We start from the raw sequence: 27,933 nt of genomic DNA, 5'->3' as shown, positions 1-27,933 counted from the left end.
ATTTCCTGCAGGTTCAGAGGAGCAGACAGTTGATGTCTCCTAGCCCTGTTCCCATGGCAGCTGCAGACAGCAAAGTTCTTCCTGTAAACTTTCAAGTGGTTACTCAGTCAGTGCAGCCTGTGAAGCAGTGCCCCAAGACACCTCGTAACATCTCGGCCAGTCCGATCAGTGACCGGTCAGCCCGTCACCGGTATGCCCAAATCCTGCCCAAACCATCTGCCTCAAGTGGCATCACCCTGCGCTCACCGACACTGCTCATCACTAACAGCCCCATTAAGACTGTAATGTCAACTCCACATGTCAGTTCGGTCAATGTAGTCAAGATGACAACCATATCTCTGGGCTCTAATGGCAGTGGGACCAGCACACCAGCCGATAACCCTGCCAGCAACAAAGTCAGACCTGCATCTGCTGGAATTGCCAACCTCAACAACGATCCACAGCCAGTCACACGTGTTCGCAGTGGGTCTATAGCTGCAATGCCATCTGTTTTGGAAAGATCCGGGTGCTCAACAATCACAACGCCAGTCATTGACAATAAAACAAATACTGAAGCCATAATTGGAAGTAGTCAAGAGCTTGGTGGTATGAGTAGACTGGCAACCTGTCCGGACGCCGTTGGTGGTGGTGTACAATGGTCAGGAAAGCTCAAACCCAGAGCAGCTAGCGTACCCAATCCTCTTGACAAGGGCTCCCTGGGATTGGACACTCTAACAGGGTCCCAATACAATGAGCGGACACTACTTAGTGTCAAAACTCTGGCTGCTGGCAGCAATAAAACGTCCAACACTAATGAAAGCATTTTGTATCAAAACACAAGTAGCTCTCAGTCAACCAGTGGTATTGCAGTTGTGACAGCTTCCAAAGATGCAGTGTTGGCATCCAAGAGCCCTCACAAAAGACCTGGCTTATCCACCGATTTGAGCCCAACACCTGTTAAAAAAGCCCACATTTCTGTGCTACCAGCCGGTGGATCCGACGGACTAAAGTCAAACATAATGGCGAAGCAAATTCCAAGATCAAGTACTCCAATAAGTCCGGAAAGTGCACCTCTCACAGCCATAGGCAAAGCTACTACAGGTCCGGTCAGGAATACTGGCTTTCAGACAGTTCGCAGGCCACAAAGCATCGCCCAGGGAAGATGGGAAGGAGCTTCATCAATAACAGATTATAGAGTTCCTGTCTACTCTACAGCAAGTCAGGATACTTCAGTGGGAAATATCATGTTTCAGACTGGTTGCAGACCTCGAAGCATCTCCCAAGGGAGATGGGAAGGATCTTCAATAGATATCGAAGGTAGAGCTGTGGTCACCCGTACTGTTAGTGCTCCAGGTCAAGCATTGCTACAAGTAACAAAAAACTCACAGGATTTGCTTGTAGACCAGTCTGACTCTTCTGCAGTATGTGAACTAAAGAGTGGATTTTGGAATAGGGAGCTGCAAGATGACACTCAACAACATCAGGAAATGTATGGCCCGCAAATGGTGTCTGAGCCAAAGCTGTCCACCTCAGTGATGGAGACTCTTCCTGAAAATCAAGCCTCTCCTTCCGACCAACAGGTTCAAATGAGTGACTATGGAACCCAGGCCAACCTTGGCTACTTTCCCTTTAATGATGATGACATGACCCAGGATAGCATTGTTGAGGAACTTGTACAAATGGAAGAGCAGATGAAAATTAAAAATAGCATGCAAAGTTTCAGCAACTGTGTGGATAGTTCACTACAAGGCCAGCAACAAACCATGCAGACTACCACAATGTCTACCCTCCAGTCCAACACCATGTACTACAGCTCTGCTCATAGCTGTAGCACCCCAATCCAAACACCCACCCCAACTCCCACTCCCACTTCAGAGATGATAGGAAGTGGCCAGGGTTTGATGCATGAAAGCCCCTGTTCGCGCTTGGTCCCTACCACTCCAGTCGACAGTGCTCTTGGAAGTAGTCGACAAACTCCTATTGGAACTCCACACTCCAACTGCAGCAGTAGTGTCCCACCAAGCCCGGTGGAATGCAGGAACCCTTTTGCCTTTACTCCTATTAACTCCACCATTACTGGTTACCATGATGGAAGTATTGTCTCTTCAAGCCCCGTCAAACCCATGCAAAGACCAATGGCCACACATCCAGATAAGACTAAACTAGAATGGATGAATGGTGGGTACAATAACAGTGGTGGGAACTCCAACAATGGCATTAGCATTCTTCCGAGCTACCAAGACCTAGTAGATGACCACTTTCGAAAGCCTCATGCCTTCGCCATCCCAGGCCTGACCTGTCAGTCACAAACCAGACATCATGACTCCCATATTAGCCGCTTGATAACCATTTCGCCTGTCCAGCAGCAAGTGGCAAGCATGGCTAGCCTCAACAAGAAAGAGGGTTTTGCTGTCCCAGCACCCCTTGACAACAAGGTCAGCACTTCTTCTTCAGGGTCTGGAACATTTAGGTGCCGCAGCGTTAGCCCAGCAGTCAGGCAGCGCAATTTGAGTGGTACCCAAGCTCCCAATGTTCCCCACTCTGTGATCTCTCCTTTCAACTCACCCATAACAACTGAAATGCTAAACATCTTTTCTAACAGTGACCCTGATGCAAACATCAGCAGCATGGCACAGAGGAGTCAGTCTGTTCCTGTGACTGTGATGATGCAGTCTGAGGTTCTACCCATGCAAGCAGGCCAGCAGATGAATGCCAAAAATATCACCAATGTCTTGATCAACAAAATGGATGGCGATGGAGATGACTCTGTACGTGGCCTCGGAATCAACAACATGCCATCCAACTACACTGCCCGCATGAATCTCACCCAGATTCTGGAGACCACCACAGTGCCCAGCTTCCCTGGTAGTGCCAGCCACCAAGCTCTGATCTCGCCTTGTTCATCAGCCTTTGAGTCCCAGAAGCCTGGTTACCTCATGAGAAATGCCAGGGAGGAGCCGATGAGCTTCTCTGTACATGAAAGCCAAGCACAATCAGCCTCAGAGGAGCACCAACTGCCACAACAGCTGCAGCAGCACTTAGGTAGACGGCAGCTTCCTGGGCAGGAACCGCAGAGTCAGGACATGCTGTTGCCTCTACAGCAAAACCTCCGACAACATCAGCACCAGCAACCCTTGGATTTAGACCGAACTATTAAAGATCTTTTACATGAGGAAAGCTTGAATGCTGGCTCACATCTTGTGGGTCAAGGATCAGAGCTCCGTGCTGGGAGTTCAGAGTTTCCCAGTGATATGCGACTAACCTCTGAGCTCACTGGTAGCATAAATGACTTAAATACATTGGACACCAACCTTCTTTTTGACCCCAGTCAACAGCAAGGACAATATGAAGACTCGACACTGGAAGAACTGAAGAATGACCCACTTTTTCAACAGATATGCAGCGAGACTGCAAATTCTGCTGGCTTTGACTGGCTGGAAAGCAAAGACCAGGCAACAGTGGAAATGTTGGGTTAATTTGTGCTTTTGTGTTGTTTTTGTATTTGAATAGGTTTCTATGTATGTATTTTTTAAATATCATCAGTGTACAGTATGTATTCATCTCGTTGTGCAGCACCTACTACTATAAGCCCCTGGATGTCATGACACAGGTCCATACTGAAGTGACAGGCTGAACAGAAATTATCACTCCTTTTCAAGATTGCTGGTTCTTTGTCTCGATGGTTAGTGGAATACAACCTATCCTGGGAGTATGGTCACAGTTTTCAACCTTTTTCCCACCAGTTTTGCGAAGAAAACACACACCAGAGCTTTACATAAGTTATCAAAGACATTTTTATGCCTCTACACTGTTTTGTGCATTCAGTTACACAACTTTTATATAATCCTTTGAACATTTTGCAGTCAAAGGGCATTGTATGGAAGATTGGAAAACAACCTCTTTTTAACCCTTAATCTTAAAGCAAAATATTTGTATTTTGAGGTTACACCAGCTATATGAGGTACTGTGCCTCCTCTAATTAGCTTTTTCACTCTGTAAACAAAGTCGGTGCTTCCATGTGCAGAAAACCATAATAAGCGACAGCTTTGAACATGTTACAGCAACATTTGTATTTTTCTATCAGTCAACAAATAAGGGAAGATCACATCAACAATGTGAAGCTTTCAAGTGATGCTTAATATTGAAATACAGCAGCTTATACATGCAATAGCTGTATAGAAAGTAATAACATATTGCACACAAATGTGTCGTCATGTCAGAGTTTGTAACCTGAGCCAATAGGTAATTTATATCTGCAGCTTTATTCTTATTGTCAACCACTGTCAATTTGGAAGTATGCAATTACTTGCACAAAATAACTTGTTACATTAAATGACTGGTGAAACTTTTTCAAAATGAATGCACTTTTGGTATTTAAATTTACATATGCTAATATTTAACTACATTTAAATCTTTGAAAGATAAATACTGACCCAAGTAGAGTAATTTAAATGTTTTTTTTTTTTTTTTGGCAGGCACTTCCCTAAGCTGCATCCCAGGTTTCCCCGACCTCTAGCTTTGATCAATCAGATTTTATCTAACAGAGCAGGCCTGGTTTAATTTAAACCCAGTCAATAAATAATAATAGCACTAGTTATTGCACTAGCTGGCACCTTTATATTGCATTTACAATTTGAATATGGGTCTCATTTTAAATGTAAGAATTGAAAGGAAAAAACAGGGGTAATCGTAACTGGAAAAAACTAAAAATCAGTGCATTATAGTTATGAAGAGAAAAAAAAATGATAGGAGCGTTGGCAAAGTATCCCAAATGTTTGTTTTATTGTTAACTATGCATTTATGAGGCCACAAAATGGATGATTAGCAACCTTTCTGGCTCTGTATTAATTTTCCACAATTAATGCTAGTCATTTGGCAGTTGGCATAAATGAGATTCATTCAAGTATACTCACATGCACATGGCTTGTTTTGGCATTTTCAATGACTGTTTTCTACTTGAGCACTTCATTCAGGAACTTCTTTGTAACATGCACTATTGAAGAGCCTTTACCCCTTAATCAAAGTATCGCACCAGCTGTAAAAACATCAGGAAACTGAAAATACCCAGATCGCATTACTAATAAATGAGCTCAGTGCTAACATCATCAGATAGCCCCCTGCCCCCACTCACTCTAAAAGATGGAATGAAGACATTTAATTCAAAGGGCCATTAATGTACTGAAGTACTTAGTTGTCTGCTTTCATAATAGTGGAACATAAGATACACTTGCTGAGTGTGGTAGTTATTGAATTCCATCTTAGCCTTACTACTATACCAAAGACAAGTTTTGTAACTACTGAGAAAAAGAATTCTAAAATTTTCGTATCACCATTTTCAAATTTAATTCTTACCCCAGCTTTTAAGATGCATGTTTTAAAATGCATATATGAAAATTTCACCCAGTTTTAAATGGAGCCAAGACTGTGGGGTTGACAAGGGAATTTGTTTTGTGCATAATTGTCCTTTGCATACGACCAGTGTAGCACTTCAATTCTATCTACAGGACATGTCAGGCTTCATGCTTCTGGGATTTGTAGCAGGAAAAATGTCCACTTTGGACTTTATTTGTTGTGAAGCTCTGTAAATAAGCTCAATTTTATATATATATATATATATATATATATATATATATATATAAACTGTATTACCAGTTTGACTAACATACATACTTTTTTTTTTTTTTTTTTTACAATTAATAGTTTACATAACTACACATCTCTTGTGTAGATACAATTGTGAGTGTTAATTTTCAAGCAGTTTTCTTATTATTTGGCTTCCAGTTCTTAAAAAAAAAAGAAATATATATATATATATATATATATATATATATATATATATATATATAATTATTTATTTATTTTTGCAGAAGGGTGTGCTTTTGTGTGAGAATATAGCTTGGCTTTTAAAATGTTTTGTTGTGGCTTTTGCATATCTTCTTTTGGATGCACAGGGATCTAGCAGTTAACACTGGAAATGTAACAACTGAAAATTCACAAAGTTCTTGCTGTTCTTTTCATTGCACTAATTTCATTGATGAACTTTGGCTTTGAGAATTTCAGTGCAATACATGAAGCCCCAGTATACTGTTTTTGAAGAGCTACTGTTTAGGGGGAAAAAATATAAGTGAAAAAGTGTCAGTTTGTGTTGTTATGTTCAGGAGCCTTTTGAGGATCTCTCTGAGAAGTATTTACATGTAAATGAGTGAAAGCAATTGAAATGTTCAGTTAAAAACATTAAAATAATCCATTATCAAAATCGTAAATATGCATTTGATTACTGTATATAAATGTCATGACTTTCTTACAGTAACATGAATATAGGAAATTAAGTTGTGACCTGTTTTTTTTTAAATCATTATTATTGTTTTAACAATGTCTTCAACATACTATTTCCTCTCTCTTAAAGCTGTGTATGTGAATATTTGTTTTTTGAACAAGCACTACTATTTCTATCTGAATTAAGACTATTATTCTCTGACTTGGTAGAGTTTCTTTCCTCCCTTTACTATTCCCTCATGTTGTTATTGTTTATGTACAGACTCTTTACGGTAGTTTGATAAATTTATGACATTTCAGCAAGTTTTTCTTCATTCTTTTGTATTGAAAGTGCTTACTGATGTTGAGATTTTTTAAAAATGGTTTTAAAAACCAATAAACATTTTCTAAAGTATTGCAAATAATTTGTTCTGTCTGTTTCAGACCATTTTGAAACCCGGATTGGCTTGTGCAAAAAGAGTACAGGAAATCTCTTTTTAAAGATAAATTTAAACGATTTTGTGTAAAGAATGCCAAAACTTTGGCCCTTGACATGAGTGAAGTCATTTGTAAACTAAATCAGTCAACCAGTTCAAGCTGTATTTTGAGCATTGAGAAACATCTCAACTTTTGCCATGTGAAACCAAGCTACTGAACTGATATAACGGATTTATGAGAATTATTTAACGGATATTGAATATATAGGGATATAGTGTTTACTGAAGCACTGTGCGTTTCAGGAAGTCAAAGAGAGATTCTTCTTTGCCTGACGATGAGTCACTTGTTTTGCATGAAATTTGAACTCCACAAACAAACAGACCCATGACATATAAATACAATTTCACGTGACCAGCAGATGACGCCATAACACTTTTATCCAATAGCACGCTCTATACAGTAGGCTCACGTCCTCACAAACTAACATTCGAGGTCGTCAAGACAACAAACATCCTTAAAACGTAAAACAAAGTATGCTATGGAAATGTTTTATAGCTTTTGTAATTGTCCGGAGTGAGCTCATATCAAACGCTGTATTTCCAGGAGTGTGACTCATTGTCCACTCGGTCGGTTTCCTGACGACGTCATTGCTTTAGTTTGACTAACTCACGGCTTCAAGTTTCATTTCAGCGTTGACAGCGGCGCGTGGCGGGCTAGACCTCTTTTCTTTTTAGATGACTTGTTGTAACAAACAGAAAACCAAGGTGGAACGAGTTTAAGACTTTGTGACCACGGATGAACCATGGCTACAATAACGTGTCGAGTGCAATACCTGGAGGACTCGGACCCGTTCGTGTGCTCAAATTTCCCCGAGCCCCGCAGACCTCTCCAGTATGACCTGAACGAGCACTTGCTATTGAACGAACAGATCGCCGGGATTCACAAGCTGCTGGAAGCGCCTTTAAAGGTCTGTGAAGCTCATTTACTTCATAAAGGTGCGCTCACCTGCGCCGAATAAGTGTCAGTGTGGAAAATTGATTATTACAGTACAGTTGCGCGTTGAGGTTAACGTTTGTATTGTTTAATGAAAGGCTTGGTTCGTTTTGTCATGGAATAGTCCATAGAATAATGTCCTGGAACTGAGTGAAGTGTATGGCGTCATGATGGAAAGGACGGAGCTTATGACATAAACCTCAATTCTGACATCAACATTATAAGGTCAAAGTATTAATAACTGTTTTTCTTTTCTTTTTTGTAGTTATTTTACATAGTTACAGATATATTGATTGATTGATTGATTGAAATTTATAATGTACAAGTATTTTTTTGTCATGGGAAAAAAAAACAAATATTCTATGTCCTTAATAAGAAATGAGTTTATTTGTGTTATATAAGATTAATAAACAATTAGTAGTTCACACAAATACAACAAAAACATTTGAGTTTCTAATGCTTAAAAAGTCAAGGAGCACCAAAGTGTACTGTATTCATGGGATATGAAGTGCAATGTTTTAAAGAAGTAAACGGTCAGATTCAAGACCACATGTCCTCTAGGTTAGGTGACTCCTCATTCCCTTGCCTTACTGAAGATGCTGGAGCAATTAAAGGAATCAGGACCATGTGTAAACAATGTTGAAATACTGTGCATGAATAGATCCATATTTGTTGTGCACATTAAAACACTAGACAGAGATGTTTTTGGTACAAAATTTGGTACAAAATTTGTCACTTGGACAGTAACCTTTCAAAAGGTACTAAATTGCACTTTTTAAGTATTAAAATTTACCATTTTGGTACTACTGTATACCTTTAAGGTACTAATGTGCACACTTTAGGGATAAAGTACAAAGGAAGGTAGCACACCAGTGACAGCTTTTGTATATATTATTTATTAGTTTATTTCTGTTTGGCTGTATGATCATTATTAGCATGCATGTAATTTGCACAGATTTGTGTGTGTGTCTCCTTGAGTGCATGATGTGTGTGAATGTAAGTAACTCTTTGAGAGGGTCGCCAGAATTGCCTGCCACTGGAGAGTGAGTTGTTGCTTGCGGAAAGGGTGGGATCTGTAAACAGAAGATAAGCTCAACTCCTCAATCAACTCATTATTGGAGCACAGCTTCAGACATGACTGTATCAAACACCGCCATTCAACAACAATGAGCTTTCTTTGTTGTGCACTATAGTTGAGTGCCAATGATGGTTGTTTTGTTATGTATGGGAGCATTTTCATATGCTATAATGGGAATGTGTGTCAAGGGTTACGGATTTGGGATTTAATTTTCTCAATTTTATGTTTTAGCTGTGATGTAGTTTGTGTCTTGCCAGATTATTAATATGTGCATAAAGACAACAAGACTCACCTTCCAGTTCCACATTCAAAAAGCATGAAACTATAATCTGTTTATGTGCTGTGTCAAGTAACAGTGTCAGGCAGTGATGTTTCTCTGTCTCTCTCTCTCTCAGTTAGAGGAGTGTGCACTGCAACTGGCTTCTAATGGGAACTACCTGGATCTGGAATCGTCCCTTGCTGAACAGAGAGATGATCTGGAGCAGCTCTATGATGACGTGGAGTAAGAATGACTTCAAACGTTCTCTTTCTCTTCCTCTCCTACTTTCTTTTTTTTTTTCCTTTCGTTGTCTTTTAGTTTAAAGGGATAGTTTACCCACAAATGAAAATTACCCCATGATTTACTCACCCTCAAGCCATGCTATGTGTATATGCCCTTCCTATGTCCATCATCCGCTGGAACGTCTTGTGTATGTACATACCAGTAAAAGGAAGCTAGAGATTACAGGTTATAAAGTTTTAAAAATGGATATTTTTCTTACAAAAACACATCAGTTGGCTCAAGAGGCCTTTATTAACCCCCCGGAGCAATGGGTAGCACTTTTTATGATGAGCTCTATTGAATATCACCCATTCACTGCTGTTATAAAGCCAGGACATAACTCCAATTGGATTCGTCTGAAAGAAGAAAGTCATATACACCTAGGATGGCTTTTTAACAGAATGGCATTTACAGAAAGAAAAAAAATCGTTGTTCATTAAATTTCATACAGTTATTTTTTCTATTATTTAAGTTCCTCCCTTGCTGACTTGAATGAATAAACTTAAAGGGTTAGTTCACCCAAAAATGAAAATTATGTCATTAATGACTCACCCTGATGTCGTTCCAAACCCGTGAGACCGTTTATCTTAGGAACACAGTTTAAGATATTTTAGATTTAGTCCGAGAGCTCTCAGTCCCTCCATTGAAACACTGTAAAAGGGACACTGTCCATGTCCAGAAAGGTAAGAAAAACATCTTCAAAGTAGTCCATGTGACATCAGAGGGTCAGATAGAATTTTTTGATGCATCGAAAATACATTTTGGTCCAAAAATACCAAAACTACGACTTTATTCAGCATTGTCTTCTCTTCCGAGTCTGTTGTGAGCGAGTTCAAAACAAAGCAGTAACCGGATCTTTTAGAACCAGTTCACCAAATCGAACTGAATCGTTTTTAAACGGTTCGCGTCTCCAATAAGCATTAATCCACAAATGACTTAAGCTGTTAACTTTTTTAATGTGACTGACACTCCCTCTGAGTTAAAACAAACCAAAACCCCAGACTAATTCATGTACTCATACAGTATGAGTTTGTAAAAGTGAATGGATATTTCCATTCTTGGGTCAGTCTGAGTTCTCAGTCATATTCAAGAACCAAATTTGGGAGAATCGTTCATAAGGTGAATGTTACTTACTCACACACATAAAGGGAAGGAGGGGACAACATTAGTCAGAGATGCTGGGAATGTGGCTTCATGATGTTAGAAGAGAGACTGGATAACTGCTTGCAACACTCCACTGAATCTGGTGTTTGGGTTGTGCAACAGTGTGTCCAATTTTGACCTCTTGGGTTGTTGTTTTGGATGCATTTAACTGCACTCAGCATTTATTTTTTATAAAAGATCCAAAGAGTGTTTCCTTCTCTAATGCAATATTTAGTCGTCTTTTTATTGCATGGTGGTGAAAAAAAGAACAGGTTTCAGCCAAAACACTCTTGTGGCATATTTGGTGAATTGGTGACTAATTTGTGTGAATTCATACAATTTCATTTGTACATTTCCACATGCAGTGCTTACGCCCCACTGATGGTAAAATTTAGGGATTATTATTATTAGTAATAGTAGTAATTTTCAGAAAATTGCCACCTCATAAAGTTGCGTTATATTATCATTTTGGTTTTATCTTTTAGTCCAGATTTATTAGTCTGTGCTTTAGTAGGTGGTATTCAGTTGATTTTTCTTTTCATTGTAATAATGTGTGTTAATCATGGGAACTAAATTATTTCAAGTAATTCAGGAGGTTGATCAAAATTAATTTTCATCAATTTTAATGAATGTTTAATGCTTGAGGTAAATTAGACTTTTTTTATACATCTGTAAGGTGTGAGAAAGAGTGACACTGATTCATTTTCTTCTACTTTCTCTCATGCTCCCTGTCTAACTCTGGCACACTCTTGTCTCTGGTTCAAGTCAAACGCTCAGCTTTTCTCAGAAAAAGGACACGTTGTTCATCTTGTAGATCCTTTTTTTGTCTTTTCTTTTTTTTATCCAACCTAATTTCAAACTTACAGATTATTTTAGCACAATATTGTCGAGGAGGTCTGTCTGGCTGAAGAAGAAAAAAGGAATTAAAGAAAGAACATTTCCTGTATGTTTGTAGGTCTCCTTCCCTGCACATCCATCCATTTGTTCCTTTGTCAGATGAAACAGAATAGAAACAATGCTGCTGAATTTGTCACAGTCTGGAAATGCAATGAAAACTCTATTCTTTCTTTCTTTGTGTTTAGTCTTTGATGCTAAACTTGAGGATTCATTCCCCAGTTTGTGTCAGCTTTGTAAAATAATGTCAACAGTGACTAATTCCAACACAGATTTTTCATTGAGAGCCAATTTGGATAATAACTGTTGAATAAGTGTTTCACATTTTATTAAAGAAACACTTAATGAAATTCAGGAAAATACAATATAATGAGCAGCAGATTTTGAGATGTACCATGATGCTTAAAAGGGAAGTAGAATAGACAGTACAGCTTTACACATTGCCCTGTTTAATCACAGGTTATTGTTTAAGAAGATGATAAATGTATATTTAGAAACAGGCTTATTCATAAGGATGTATGACATTGGGCACATTGTTCTGTCTTCTTTAGTATAAATGTAACACCTTCTTCACAATGTCTGTTATATGATTGAGTTAAATAAACTTGTGCACTGGATAAACTGCAAACAGTGTTTGGACTAAAAGCACTTATTTTTTAGACGAATGGTTATTTATTATTCATTTATATGTAGAACGTCTGTGAACATATGAATGTTCAGCATTACCTAATTAAGGCAGGTATCAGTTTCACTAAATCATTTATTAGTGTTTCTTAGTAACGCACGGTCAATGACAAGAGTGGTTTCACAGTGGCAGAGCCAGCGTTTCAGTGAATATGCTGACCACAGTCTCCGAGTACAACACTCAACCACAAATCTAGAACTCTGAGTCAGCTCAAACTGAAGAATTGCATAACTCTGGATCTGTATTTCTACTTAAGCTGTTTTTCCCCCCAGATTTGTTCAGCCTTGCTCTGCAAAATCACTTTAAAAACCAGCAGAGTGCTGTGTATGTAAATTGGTTTGTTTGTTTGTTTTGCTACTGGTCAAAAGCTTTTTTTTTCTTTTAAAGAAATTAATACTTTTATTTAGCAGTTAAATTGATCAAAAGTGACAGTCATTTAGAACATTACAAAAGGTTTATATTTCTGATTAATTGGTGTTCTTTTGAACTTTCTGTTTACTAAAGAATCCCCCCCAAAAAATGTTTTGCGGTTTCCATAAAAATACTAAGCAGCACAGCTGTTATTATTATTGATTATAAGGTATAAATGTTTGAATACTGAATTAATGGCTGCTGAAATTCAGCTTTGCCACCACATTAATAAATTAGTATTTAAAATATATAATAAAATAAAAAACTTTAAGAGAGGTGTATGCTTTTTTCTAAACAGTAATAATAAATAACTGTTTAAATACAGTTCCATTTGAATATATTTTATGATTTTACAGCCTTGGAGAGCATAAAAGGCTTTTTTTTCAAAAACAAAAACAAAAAAATCTTGCCTTCAAAATCTTAAGAATGTTCATATGTATTTTAAGTCAAAACATTGCCATCATTTGCTATGTATTTTCCCCCTTTTCCCCCCAAAGCTTATAAAATCTTCCAAGACCTCTTCAGGATAAAACTATTGCAAATATATTTGCAAATATTGCAAAACGCAGTAGTGACCTTATTGTTGAAGGAGAAATAGCAGCTCCATACCAGTTGAAATACCTTAATTTCTCATTATGAAGTATTTTTAATTGGATGTTCTTATTTTCTAACTGTAACTGTGTTTGTGGGTGTGTGTGTGTGTGTTTAAATCATACATGGTTTATATTTGTAAGCTGGCAAAAATGTAGCCGCAGCTGGAGCTCCTTCAGGTTCGCTGAGATTGTCAGGAGGAAACACGTCATTTAAAGCAGCAGCACTTGGAAAATAGAAGACGAAATTGGGGTGTGTGTGAGAATGTCTGTCTTTGTGACTGGGTGTATGAACCACACAGAACATTGCGAAGAAAACATGAGCAATGGATAGGTCCATTTTTGGCCGCGGACGCTCTTGATGCATAGTTTCCATGCCTGTTTACTCTCTCTTTCCATACCTTAATCCCTACCAACCCATATTCTCTCTTTCTGATTCTGTCTCCAGTCTGCCTACAGTGTAGGCACAGTGTTCTTTAAATGTACCTTGCTCCATCTGCATTATCAGTAAAGTAATCATTAAAGTAGTTAAAAAATACAAGTGAATAGAATTCACCTAGAATAATGATAAGAAGCGCAACGTGTTTGTGTGTGTCTGAATGAAGTTACTTGGTTTGCTGTGTGATGTCTTAATTCTCAAATTTTCTTCTTTCTACAGAAAAGGCAAAAAGCCCATCTTGATTCTCCGTACGCAGCTCTCAGTACGGGTTCATTCCATCCTAGGTAAGAGTGTATTCACAGTAATACTCTGTGATGAACATATGACTCGTTTGCATGCAAGTGTTTGTATCTGTATTGCTGAGGTGGCAAGTACGTCATCCCTAGCTTTCCATTCTGGCTACTGGTTTAGTTTGTCTTGGAGAAGGAATAAATGGGCCGCGTTCTCCAAAAATGCTGAAATGTTATTATCCCTGTATGTTTTTTTTCTGCTCAATTGGGATCTTTCCAACTATATATCCTCATAATCCCCAGTGACAACTTCAGGTTCAGCTATAGCCTTTCACTGTAACATAGAGCTGTTAAAGTAATGAACATAAGAGTTCCCCACTTAATAGTTCAGCTGCAACTGGTTTAAGTCAGCGATTTAAGTGAAAATTCATCCTTGTTTTTTCTTTTATGGTCATCATAAACGGTTTTAAGCTGGCTTATAAGCAAGTATAATACACAGGGTTTTTTTTTTTTTACTTCTGCAAGTGTATTCTGCTCCTGCAAGGTGTGTTAATATTACACCATAGCATACAAGTTAAAGAGCACTTCTCTGATCTACTCTGACCATTGTCGAGGAAATTCTTGTATTCTGTGTGTGTGTCCATTTGTGGGATACGATGGTGTATGAAAACGGCAATAACAGTCCAGATATTCTTCACTCTCCTTCATTTAGTTCTTGGTTCAGCTAGACTAAATATGACATCTCTACTCTCTTTATTGAACAAAGTAGCATACCGTATTTTTCGGACTATAAGTCGCACCTGAGTATAAGTCGCATCAGTCCAAAAGTACGTCATGATGAGGAAAAAAACATATATATGTCGCACTGGACTGTAAGTCGCATTCATTTAGAACCAAGTACCAAGAGAAAACATTACCGTCTCCAGCCGCGAGAGGGCGCTCTGTTTTCAGTGTAGACTACAGGAGCACTGAGCAGCATAGAGCGCCCTCTCGTGGCTGTAGACGGTAATGTTTTCTCTTGATTCATTTTTCTCTGTTCATGTCCAACTAATTTTGATAAATAAGTCGCACCTGACTATAAGTCGCAGGACCAGCCAAACTATGAAAAAAAGTGTGACTTATAGTCCGGAAAATACAGTAACTAGATTCTGCTAACTCCAAGGATCGAGTCCATGGGCCAGTTTTGGCATCAGATTTATGCTGTCCTTGTGAAGTTAGCTTATTTCCAGTCCTGTTAAATGCATTTCCAAAATGTACAGTATATACTTGGAAAAACATTAATACTCAAATAGCATATCTAAATATCTCATTTCTGATGTCCAGGAGGTAGTTACAGAGTGACCTTTGGAGGGTTTTCTCTCCACATATTTAGAAAGTGGTAAGATTGTGTGTTTTTGTTTTTAAAACAGAAAATATTTTAGCCTATTAAAAAAGCATTTGTGTCTATAGGGCAGTTGCCAGGACCTAGTCACGCCCCTGTTATTTTCATTAGGATTGTGTGACATATATAGTGAACGGATGAGTGGGTTGAAACAAGGACTATGGAAACCTAATGATAACCACTGTGAGGATTCACTCTTCCTCACACTATGACTGTCTCCCCTCCGTTCTGTCTGTGAATGCATGTCTTATCTAGCATTATATTATGCTGGTTTATATTTCTACTGATGGGACATGTTTGAATGGAAGTAGTTTTTTGAGTGTGATGTGTGTGTGTGTGTCTTTGGGAAACACAAAGAGAACAATGCACCTCAAGACAGGACAGACCAGTCCAGTCCTGGGGTTTCTTGGTCACTGTGTGACACACAACACTCCCGACTGGCTCTTATGGTGTGCTGAACCTTTGTTATTGCTTTTGTCGTCATGCACAAAAGATAATGATTTAGCAGTTTCGCACAGTAGATTTTTACTTCTAAACTGCTTTCTAGTAATAATTGAGGTAATGCTGAGTCCTTGTAATTGTGTCGTCAGGAATGTCCAAAGGAATGTTCAGGAGTTTAGTCACATTGCCTGTTTGTTTTCTCTGTCTCTGCATGAAGTGTTGCTCTTTTCAGATCTGAGATGGTTTCCTCTCTATGTTGACCATAGAAAATGAATGAAAAATCTTTCCAGTGTTATGTTTACATTTTTTTCACATTTGGATCAGTTTGAATCAAAGAGCACATCAGTCCAACCCCTACAGAGCTGTTGCAGTGTCTGGCATACTTTCAGTTTTATTAATTGAGTCATACTATGTTCACACTTTTACCCATTTGTTATAAACGAGTGGCCAGGCTCTGTTCCAGTGCTGGCTGTGACTCTATGGTCACATGACTTTGGCTCTATTGATTCTGTCAGTGCCAGCTGTCCCACCCAATCAGATACGAGTAAAAATAGTGGCTGATTTTACTGAAATACAGCATTCTAAAGAAGCCATTATAATTAGTCATGGCTGTTTATTATTTTTTCATTTGGAACAGGCTTGTCACTTGGCTAATAATAACCGTGCCTAGAGAAATGGGTAATTTTACATAGTTGCTTTGTCTTCAAAGTAGCGCATGATCTTTTATCATAACTATGCACATGAATAGGTCTTTAGGGTTCATGCGCTCGTCCTCCAGTGATGTTGTGAAATTATTCTTAGCTGAATCACAGCTTGATTTTCATTGCATAATTCCAATCTTTACATGTGAATTGGACTTTCTGGGCTATTTTCTGACGTTATGTTTTTCATACTATTCCTGATATACAGCAGGTTCAGTCTTTTTCTGTATCAGAACACTGTGTTCCTTTCCACTCCGTATCAAGTGTGTCCTCTGTTGCTCTCTACAGCAGACATAATTTATGGAAATGAAAGAATCTGCTGTTACTTCCCGGGTATCTGAAGTAGCGTGTAAAATCTGTATATATCCATTCAGGATTAAAAAAAAAAGACTGCTGGCTTTACAATTTATAACTCCACAGAGGCTTATCAATATCTAATGTACACATTATGTAAGTGCTTCAAACATCAGTTAATTAAAAAAACATTTCTTTTCATAATAACCACATCTTCTATGATATCCCTGTTTCATAATGTGTGGTTTTAGGTTGAAAAAAAAGAAGGCTTAATCTCCTTGTTTTCCTGTTGTTTTAGAAATAAGCTGAGGCTGCACCCTTTCCTTATAGTCATGTGTGAATTTTAATGGCGAACTAAGTTTTTAGTGTCAGTTTTGGGACATTTGCTAATGTTTTTAGTTTTCCACTATATGAATGGGTGATTGAAATGGCGCAGGTTCCCACAAAACAATGTAGTTCATCATATCCTTTACTCAATCAAGGGTTTTGTTTTTTTATTTTACCAGTAAAGGTTCAAAGCGTTCCTCAGAATCCTCAGCTTGCAGGTCCTTGCAACATTTTTTCTCGCTGCAAATGGATAAATTTAGCAATATCATATTATTGTCTTTTGCACATACATTTTTTTTCTTGTAACTTGTAAATGTGGCAGGTTTTTACCCAGTTTCTGACAAAATGTGAAGTCTGAAGATTGTTCTCTGTTTAATAAGCTACATTATATATGTAACATTGAACCAACAACACATTGGCAAGTGAATATATTTTAACGTTTATCTGAATCAAAGGCAACAACTAGCTGGAAAAAATGTATGTGCTTTACTTTGAATTTGAAATAAAATTGGTCAAAATAATCACTTTTGAGAAAGTGCATGAAATACAGTGAGTAAGTTCAGAAAAATGCTGTGGCAATTTTTAAAATGTTTCCCAAGTAATTAAGGAGGAACAGTGTCATTTAAATTGGCCAACAGGAAATGCCATGGTGCAGATAGGTCATCCCTAAGGCCTCGGGCTTCTATTTCCTACTCTGTTTATGTGAGGCTTGGCAGCAGCACATACTGTTCAAATTTTAGCAAAGCCTCCCATACGTCTGTCATTAGCATCAGTTCTCTAACACCTCTACAGGCCCCGCTCCCTCACATAGACACGTGAACACAGGTCACAGGTCATAGTTTTCATAGTCATAGAAACATTTTATGTAATCATTCAAGTGGTATTTCAAACCTTGAAGTGGATTTCATTGTGTTAAAATGGGACAGCTGAGTATATATTTTTATATTTGATGCCACTCCACACACTGTTACTCCTCTTAAATGCCTCTAAAATCATTCTTCCATCTACAGCTTATATTCTTAACCCTATCCAGCTCACAGAAGAAGCTAAGTGACTTCTGGATCTAACTAAACTGTTGTTGGCTGATCTGCTTCAAATCCCTGTGTCTCCATACTGTAGGGTTCCCACAGTCATGGCAGACCTGGGGAATTTCCAGGGCTGAAAATCTTTGTAATCGTCTTGGAAATTTCTAAAAAAGTGAATAGTGAACACAGAAATGATGTACGGCTTGCTTTCTTCTGTAAACCTAAGATGACGATGTTTGGAAAAATGTCTGTTGTTTTGTCCATACAATAAAGGTCAACAGGGTCCAGTTTTTTGTTTTGATCCAGTGAAGTGTTTCTTAATATGAAAAAAAAGAAGTTAAATCATCTTTATTGTTCAACAGAAGAAATAAGTTACACAGGTTTGGAACAGCATGAGGGTGAATAAATGTTTTTTTATTGTTTGGGAGAACAATTACTTTTTTTAGAGGAATGGATGTGTCAATAAAGTGTGAGAACCCTGATTTCAAAGACAACCTCTAAGCCTGTCTCTGATTCCTTCATGTCCGCTGTCTGATCAGACTTACTTGGCTGTCTGTGCACAGTGTGTGGTGAAATGCTCTGAAGACAAGGTTATAATCTGGGGCTATCTACTTTATCAGTACCATTGATATCTATTCCAAATGTCATTTCTATTGAATTGGCTTCACTGTAGCATCTCAGAAATAGTTTATTCAAGATTAATATATGTATAGTAGAAACTGGGTTGAATTGAAATGGTGGTTATTCACCCCAGACTCTTTGGACTTTCTGTCCTCTATCGCTCTAAGATGGTTTTCTAAGCATGGCTGCCAATGTTTGGTCCACAGGGACGAGGACCCAGACATCGCATTGGAGGCTGTTTATAATAGAATACAAAATATTTTTTGTAGTGGCACAATGCTATATTCCAGTAAGAACTCTATGTTCCACATTCAGTTTTTACTATTTTATTATATTTTCCCCCTTCAGGCTGCATGTACAGTGGGTTACCCAAGTCTGCAAAACCCTAGAACATTTTCTTTCCCTCTGTGCCCAAGTCATTTGTGTCTGATCTCTCTGTGACATCTTTTCATGCCTTGTGTTCCTGATCCACCTGATAGACTCAGTCTTAAGCATCACAGTCACCACTGAAGCATTTCATATTCATGTGTTGTTGGCATCTCTCCGTGGAGTCCTCATACCCTTGGTGACTCATTTGGATCACAGGTTTTCATACCTAGAGAAAATATCCCATAATAGTCAGTTGCTAGTGTCGTACTCTATTGCAAGTATGTGTTGAGGTCAAGTCTGAATCAGGTTTTGGCTGGAATTAGTTTGGTGGATGTACTGAGTCATTACCCCAGGAAATCCTGCATCCATGTGTCTGTTGGAGTTTACATGCATTTGTCCAATTTCACAGACCACACATGTTGCACTAAAAATAGCATTAATAATAATAATAACCTTTTAGTGAGTGAACTGCTTCATCCGGAAGTTTAATTTCGTAATATTTTGGAAAGAGATCCCAGTTTGGTTCTCTATAACAGGAAATGTTTTTTTTTTTTTTGGTAGTCAAACCCCTCTGACCTAAAATATTTACTTGAAGTACCTACTGAGATCAGTTTATAATTCAATGACATTTCTTAAAAAAAGCTGTAGCCCATCTGCTTCAGGGTTCAATGTGTTGTGCGTTCAGGGATGCACTCTTAAAAATAAAGGTACTTCAAAATATGCTTCACAGCGATGCCATAGAAGAACCATTTTTGGTTCCACAAAGAACCATTCTGTCAAAGGTTCTTTAAAGAACCATCTCTTTCTTACCTTTTTTATAATCTGAAGAACCTTCTTTTGCCACAAAGAACCTTTTGTAAAACAGAAGGGTTCTTCAGGTGTTAAAGGTTCTTTTTGGAACCATTTAGACTAAAAGGTTCTTCGAAGGCACCCTGAAGCACCTTTATTTTTAAGAATGTGGTTACTGTTGCTTTTCTATCACCTCTAACCAGTCTGCCCATTCTCCTCTGACCTTTGACATCAGCAAGGCATTTTCGTCCACACAACTGCCGCTCACTGGATATTTTCTCTTTTTTTGACCATTTTCTGTAAACCCTAGAGATGGTTGTGCGTGAAAATCCCAGTAGATCAGTAGTTTTTGAAATACTCAGACCAGCCCGTCTAGAACCAACAACCATTCCACATTCAAAGTCACTTAAATCCCCTTTCTTCCCAATTCTGATGCTCGGTTTAAACTTCAGCAAGTCATCTTCACCACATCTAGATGCCTAAATGCATTGAGTTGCTGCCATGTGATTGGCTGATTAGCAATTTGTGTTACCAAGCAATTGAACAGGTGTACCTAATAAAGTGTGTTTGTGTGTGTGTGTGTGTGTGTGTGTATGTTAGTGTTTGCACGCATTAGCTTTTTTCCTGTGTGTTTTTATGTCTACTCACACACCTGGCATCAGTTTGAAGTGATTAGGAGCTATGTTAGCATTTCATCTTCAAAGTCCAAGTTCCCTACTGCAATAAGTGGGGTTTGAAGTCACAGATGGCTGTGAGTGATAAAGATCTTTTAATGTGATACATGGATATCCAACAGCACAGTTCTCTGGCTGGTGGGCAAAGACATCAAATAATGCACAAAATACTTATCAAAGCACTCTAAGCTTAAGACATGATGTTGATAATGTGACAGAGAAATCAGCTGGGCAAGAGGTGAACGCTTTAGGTTAAATCTTATGAATTTAGTTTTTACCACTGCAGATGTCTCTCATTGGACTAAGCACAATTGCTTTTTTTGTTTTAGGTTTATGGTGATGCTGACCTCATTTACTGTTGATGATGCCTTGAATATGGTCTTCTAGATTATGGGAATAATTTAGATTAAACTTTTTTTTTTTTTTGGCAATGTGCTCTGTGCATGCTTTCTATCAATGCAGATCAGAAAAGAGAAATGTTTTTCTAGTTTGCCTTATAGGGCTGTCATTAAATGTACTGCAGCCAGGTAACGGGAAGCAGTCTGACCTATTAAATGTCTAACCTGTGAACTTTTATTGTGGCATTGCTAAAAGGGACCCTTACCGTCTTCACAGGCTCATTGAACTGTCCCCTGCCATTTTTAGGAATTGACCAATGTGCATTTCTTATGTCCATATGGGCATGCAGCAGGAGTTTATTTGGTTAGCTGCATTTAGGATGGCATGTGTGAAAAGGACAAACAGAGCATTTATGTACAGCCATTGTTTTGACCTGCAGTGTTAACCTTTTCCCTGCCATGGAGTGGAACCTTTTTCAGATGTTAGGGATTGCCTACATCCTTTTCCATTCTTAATTTCTTATGGAATAGGGCAATAGAAGGAACTCACAGCATATCAACTTTTAGAGGAGCAGGCCCTCAGAAATGGGGGTTAACTGAGGTAGAGGTTTATTGCCAGACTGCCACTGGGAATAACACTGATGTGTTTGGCAAGAAATGCTGTAGTGGTTCGCTTCATTCAAATGTCAAGCAAACATAACCTGTAGAGATCATTTGTTATGGTATATTCAAAATTTGAGGTTGATCTCTGTTCATGCCCTAACAAACTAACAAGTTTGAAAAGATAATTGGTAATGCAAACTAGAATGCCAAAGAAGGCTCTTCTAGAAGTGAATAATCCTTATGATGTAGTTAAATGAAGTACCCCCTGTCTGATAGTTTTATTCTGATTGCCCGACGATTCTGAACTACATAACGATTGAGTGTTGTTTGTCATGATCACCAAGCTGTAATTATTGATTAATAATTCAGTAAGAATTAATGTTGAAAACAGATGTGCTGCTTAAAACCTGTTAGCATTCCATTGTACCGCTAACAGGTTTATTTTTATTTTTGAGGATTAACTTCAGAAGACTTTGCTGTGATCCCATTGTGTTTTTCAGCCAATAGCTCCCAAGTATTATATGGTCATCTGCGTCTGTTTACAAAAACTGTTTTTTTTTTTTTTCATTCTATTCAAAATTCTATTACTCAATACCAGTAAGTCTTGCAGTGAATCTGAGGATTGTTCTGTTTAGGAACAAACCTCAGAGTACCACCTTTCAAAAAAGGTGACCAAAACCATGCATGCACTACAAATGGTTTAAGAACAGCATACAGGTTTTTTTTTGGGCAATTTTTACAGTGGTTAACCCTGATTGGACCTGTGTTTGTAAATATATAGGGGCGAAATGCAGCTTCATTGTAGACCCTGTGATTATTGTTCAGTCTATGTCATTGTCTTGGTAAATGTCTGATCCAACTGATCTAAATTAATAGTGCCCTGTGTTTCAGACAGTTGTGTTCAGAATGCTGTCTGTTACTCTTCCCTTGTGTCACGCTTCCCGCATTTCCGTTTCCTGCCCATAATGGCTTCCTGTGCTGGAGCCTTCATACAATGGGCTTGAGTTCTGAAGCACCCTTTGTCACAGTACTGCAGCCTGACTAATAAAAACATATCTGGAGGAATTCTTCCCATCGTGCTGATCTCAAGGCTTTTACACATGCTCTTTCGATTGAAATGCTTAAATCAGCTGTTATCACTTTAACACAGTTATTATCCTGATATGTTGGACAGTATGCGTGTAACTGTACTTTCTTTATCCTAAACCTTTCATCTAAACTGTGTTCTTGAACTGGTTCTGCTGTGTGAAGATCAGTTGTACTAAATTGCTTATTTTTGTCAAACCTAAGAAAAGTCAAATAGCTTGTCTTTAATTGGCAGTGAAAACAGAAACAGAGACAAATGCCATGTGTGTATTATATTGTTGTAAAGAATGTGCTAAGTCACAGTTTCTCTCAAAGGATTCTGTCCTTTCTGTCATATATGGTTTTATGACTCGCTTGCCCTCAGATGAGCCTAGAATGATTCTTTACTTCAAAGAAGTTTTGGAGCAGAACTGTATAAATTATTAAATTGTGCCATTGTACTGTTTTCTTTCTATAGTCAGTAATTTAATAATGACATGGTAAAATAATATATATATATTTTTTCTTAAGAACCAGTTTGCAATCAGTGTTAGTTGTCTAAAGTCTGTAAAAAAAAAACTCAATGTGTTTTGGAGCTTCCTGTAGTTTTATGATGTGATCTAACTGTAGCTATTGTTGTATAAATGGGTTTGACGGGTTACAGTATATGTGGTTAGGAAAAGCGGGAATAGCAAAGCTGCCTAACTACTGTAACATATCAATCAGTTGCATTACTGATTATGTATGATACGAAGTGAATGTAACAAGTGAGTTTGGATAAAAGATCTCGGTTCACTTTTATGTGTCAGTTTGTTTGCTGTATTCTCTGTTGGTTTACCCTTCACATTGCTCGCAGGTTTGTTGGTTACATATTTGTGGGTGATATTCTACTTTTAGAATATCCGTTTTTTTTTCCCTCTTTCATAACATTTTGCCCACATGCCCTCACTTCTTTTCTTGCTTCATTTGTCTCTCATAAACACAACTGTGGGAATTTGAGGTGACATTCATCTTCACTGTAATGTTCAGTTTTAGACTGAGAAGAGTTTATGGTACCACATTTGCTGACAGTACAATTCTTGGCAGATCTATTAGCCTGTATTATAAGAGGTTGAAAATAATTTATTGAAAGGATATATGCTTGCAAGCAATGACGCTATACTTCCTTCTCTCTCTGTGTGTGTGTGTGTGTGGCATATGACATCCTGGCTGCTTGTTGTGACATCCTTCCAAGCAGCAGCGTAACAACATTTTCACGTGTTTTCCACGAATGCCATTTGTGTGTGTTTGGGTACCATCTTTAATATTTGTTCTTTTGAAACTGAACTTTGTTTGTTTTTCTATGTGTGTGTGTGTGTGACATTATCAGTAGCAAGCAGCTGTCTGTGGGTGACCACTTCATTCTCCATGCTGTCATGGACTTTACCAATGAGCTCAGAACACACACACACATACAATCTGTCTTTACCCCTTTATTTGGCAATCTCTATATTTTACTCTTTCTCCTTTGCGCTCTTGAGTGTGTGCATACACACATACACATGCACAGGGATAGTAACTACAACAGAACACATCATAGTGACAGACCTTTGGTTTTTTCGTTGTCAAAACAGATCACCAAAACAAAACATTATTAGAAACCCATGTATTTTGTTAAAAGCCAGAAGCTTCTCATTTGACATAATTCTATGACGTAACATCAATGGATCCAGTGGCCAGTGATATTCAGTTCTCATGGCACATTAACTTGGGCACAAAATGTACAAATATTGTACAAAACTGTTCATGACCAATCTGGTTTTGTGAATCAAGATGATCTCAGTGTTCTCTTGAAATCACTAATCATGCCAGGGTCTACCAGCTATTGTGGGATATACACCTTGTTGACAGTTTTAAACATTTAGTATTATTAGTTTTATAATATTAATTAAGCTTTCATTTAATAGAGCTATTTTGTGTGTCCAAGACACTGTTTGTTTGCTGAGACTTGGTTCAAAGTTTCTCTGGATTGGGAAACATTGCAAACGCTTGTTTACAAATGATGCTATTCCCAGGCATTGAAAATGACTGTTTACTAAGCATCTCTGCAAATTTTCCAAATAAATAAATAGCATAAGTGGTGAATCAGATGGAAAATAAGAGAGGCTGTTTGCAGCACACGTTGCAGGAGTGCATCAGCTTGGATTAGCTATTTGAGGAAGATCATGTGTCTGCCATGCCAGTTTCTTTCAAAGCACAGGCTACCCAGCTAGACAGCTTTTGTAAAATATACATTAAGTTTTGATTTACTTCACTTTCCCGTATGCCCATTTATGTCAGGACACATATTTAATTAATATGTAGTTGCTCTAAAATGCGGAAAATGGTAGAGAATGAGTAGGTTTGTCTTATGACTGATACAGAACAAAAATTTTAAATGCTTATCAAGAAAGTAAAACTGTGTTTTAAAGGTGTGTTAAATGGCTTTACTTTAATGGTTCATATCTAACCTGTCAGTCAAGTGTAAAATATGTGAAAGGTATTTATATGACAGGAATGACTGTCAGTGACACCACTTCTTATTTCCTCTGATACTGAATGATAAGCTAGTTGGAGAATTCCTAACATCTGATGCTTAATGATACCTTGTTTTTATCAATGCAAAAGGTTTGCTTGTGTTTACTACCACACAAATTGTACAGGTAAAATCTAGCTATCTAGCTAGCTAGTGAATTACACTGAATCAGAGACCGTGACCTAGTCGTGCTGTGAACTTTAATCTTTATGTCAGTAGGTATCTTGATGAGGTGTGTGTTTAAGTGCTCTTTGAGAATGTGTCATTGCAATAATACTTTTTTTTTTGTCTAACAGATTCAAGTATTGATGCCCTTGTCTATTGACTGATGAATAACCTGTTTTTTTTTCTCCTTTTCTTCCTCTTATAGAGAAATTATATAATTCCCATGGTCCTGAACTTCGGCGGTCCTTGTTTTCTTTAAAGCAGCTCTTTCAGGTAAGATCCTGAAAAACACACACAATGGGTTTTTAAGAGAGAAAAAGCTTAATGTGATTGAGTTAGATAAGGATGGTGGGATGTTATAGATACTGAGAGTCAGAGCAGGACAGAGAGAAGTATATACTGAACAGAATGAGTGACAAAAACCTGACGTCTCTTCCACCTACTGTTACATTGGGCTCTAAATTTTGTCTAAATTGTTAGGAAAGATCAGCACAAAATTCAGTGTTGAGGAAGTGTGCCACAACAGAACAAAGCAATACTGATACAATCTACCTTTACGCTAATAGTATGTATTGCTTATGGAACCCATGTTATGTTTTAATAAAATATAAGAAAATGAAATAAGATATAGATGATATAAGATATGCTATAGTTCATCATTGCATATAGATCATACTGTATGTATATTATAATTGCTAGTTATGATCGACAGATTGCGATTAGAGAATAGTATGCCAGAAGCTTGTGTAGCAGTGAGATTTTGCACATTCTATTAAATATATAGTCAAAAATATTGGCACCCTTGGTAAATATGATCAAAGAAGGCTGTGAAAATTGATCTGCATTGTTAATCCTTTTGATCTTTTATTTACAAAATTCACAAAAATGTATCTTTTCATTGGATTCTAAGAATTTAAAATGGGGGGGGGGATATCTTTATGAAATAAAGGTTTTTCTCAAATACTCGTTGGAGACAATTATTGGCACCCCTAGAAATTCTTATGAGTAAAATATCTATGAAGTATATTCCCATTCATATTTACAATTTTGAGCACTCCAGCGTGATTATAAACATGAAATTGTCCAGCCATGGCTTCCTGTTTCACAGAAATATAAAGAGGAGGGAAAACAAAGCCCAAATGCCCTTAATAATCCATCACAAAGAGAAAAACAAAGAATATATTTCTGATGTGTAGAAAAATATAATTGAGCTTCACACATTAGTGAAGTGGCTATAAGAAAAGAGCTAGAGCAGTGACAATTCCCATTTCCTCCATCAGGACAATAATTAGGAATTTCCAATCAACAGAAAATGTTATGAATCTGCCTGGAGGAGGACGTGTGTCTATATCATCCTAATGTGCGGTGAGAAGGAGAGTTTGAGTAGCAAAAGACTCTCAAAAGACCACAGCTGGAGAATTGCAGAAAATAGTTGAGTCTCGGGTTCAGAAATCTTAAAAAAAAAAAATTGTCAAACAGCACCTACATCACCACATGTTGTTTGGGAGGGTTTCAAGAAAAATTCTCCTAGCTCATCGAAAAAAAAAACTCCATCATATTCAGTTATCAGAGACGACTGGAACTTCAAATGGTTTCAAACTTCAAACTTTCATTCGGCTTCTATGGTCAGATGAAACTAAAAAATGAGCTTTTTAGCAGCAAACACTCAAGATGGGTTTGGTGAAAACAGGGATAAAAAGTGCCCCATGTGTACAATGAAATATACTGCTGTATTTTGATGTTGTGTCTCTATATTTCTGCTGGAGGGCCTGGACATCTTGTTTAGACACATGGCTTCTTTGATTCTATCAAATTCCAACTGATAAAAAAATCAGTAAGTGACTGACTTTGTTGGAAATCTTATAATGGGCCATGTTTAGATCTTCCAACCGTACAGTAATCCTAACACAATCCTCAAAAACAACACTGAAATGGGTCACTGAGCTCAAAACCAAGCTTCTGCTATAGCCATTCCAGTCCTCTGACCTGAACCCTACAGGAAATGAGAGGAGTGAACTGAAGAGGAGAAGCTGGGAATCTGAAGGGTCTGGAGGGATTCTGGATGAAGGAATTGTCTCTTATCTCTTGTCAGGTGTCCTCTAACCTCATCAGGCATTATAGGAGAAAATTTTAGACCTGTTAAACTGGCAAATGGAGGTTTCAAAAAGTATTGAATAAAAGGGTGCCGTTAATTGTGGCCAATGTGTATTAGAGAAACACATTTATTTCATAATGATATTTCCCACCATTTTAAATTCTTATTATCCAATGAAAGGATATATTTTTGGGGATTTTTTTAAATAAAAGATCAAAAGGATTAACAATGCAGATGAATTTTCACAACCTTCTTTGATCATATTTACCAAGGCTGCCGATATTTTTGGCCATTACTGCAGGCATGCAGATTGACCATTCAAAATATTTTTAATCAGTCTTCAGTGTCAGATGATCCTTCTTCAGAAATCTCTCTAATATTTCTATATTCTCATTATTGATTTCTTAAACAGTTGTGCTGCTTAATATTTTTGTGGAAATTGCAATATTTATTTATTCATTTACAGTTGTGCACAGTGGCAGATCTTAATTCTCTTTTATATTGCACAGGATGATAAGGACTTGGTTCCAGAATTTGTCATCTCTGAGGGTCTGACATGTTTCATTAAAGTGGGTGCTGAGGCAGATCATAACTACCAGAACTACATCCTCAGAGGTCTGTTCTCTTTCCTGGAGCATATGCAACACTATAAAAATATTTGGTGCATGTTTTCATTAAAAATGTTTAACATCGGTAGCAGGGTTATTGATGACTCTTTCACTAATCATTAACATGACATGACTTTGAAAGATGTGTGAATATGTATCAGTCTAGAGTTCTTAAAAATCAGTTTAATATAATGTATTTATTATTAA

At 37.7% G+C, this 27,933-nt stretch overlaps 2 protein-coding genes across 8 annotated transcripts in view; both read left to right on the top strand.

Annotated features, from left to right (window-relative positions):
- The window catches only part of LOC113051495 (DNA-binding protein RFX7-like), a 30,324-nt gene extending 24,615 nt beyond the window's left edge, over nt 1–5,709 (top strand). The window contains exon 9 of one of the 2 annotated variants that reach the window (XM_026215285.1): nt 12–5,709. In XM_026215285.1, the coding sequence (XP_026071070.1) occupies nt 12–3,455 (3,444 nt within the window). In that variant the 3' untranslated portion in view covers nt 3,456–5,709. The remainder of the gene's footprint in view (nt 1–11) is intronic. The other variant, XM_026215286.1, reaches the window with a different exon arrangement.
- Nucleotides 5,710–7,119: 1,410 nt separating this feature from the next.
- LOC113051492 (FH1/FH2 domain-containing protein 1-like) overlaps nt 7,120–27,933 on the top strand; it is a 41,059-nt gene continuing 20,245 nt past the window's right edge. For 5 of the 6 annotated variants that reach the window (XM_026215281.1, XM_026215280.1, XM_026215279.1 and 2 more), the window contains exons 1-5: nt 7,120–7,639; nt 9,139–9,245; nt 13,666–13,730; nt 25,229–25,296; nt 27,628–27,733. In XM_026215281.1, the coding sequence (XP_026071066.1) occupies nt 7,475–7,639; nt 9,139–9,245; nt 13,666–13,730; nt 25,229–25,296; nt 27,628–27,733 (511 nt within the window). In that variant the 5' untranslated portion in view covers nt 7,120–7,474. The remainder of the gene's footprint in view (nt 7,640–9,138; nt 9,246–13,665; nt 13,731–25,228; nt 25,297–27,627; nt 27,734–27,933) is intronic. The other variant, XM_026215282.1, reaches the window with a different exon arrangement.

The sequence above is a fragment of the Carassius auratus genome, chromosome 32, assembly GCF_003368295.1.
Source record: "Carassius auratus strain Wakin chromosome 32, ASM336829v1, whole genome shotgun sequence".
NCBI lineage: Eukaryota > Metazoa > Chordata > Actinopteri > Cypriniformes > Cyprinidae > Carassius > Carassius auratus.
The sequence above is the reverse complement of the archived record's forward strand: the minus strand, read 5'-3'. Positions and strand labels throughout refer to the sequence as shown.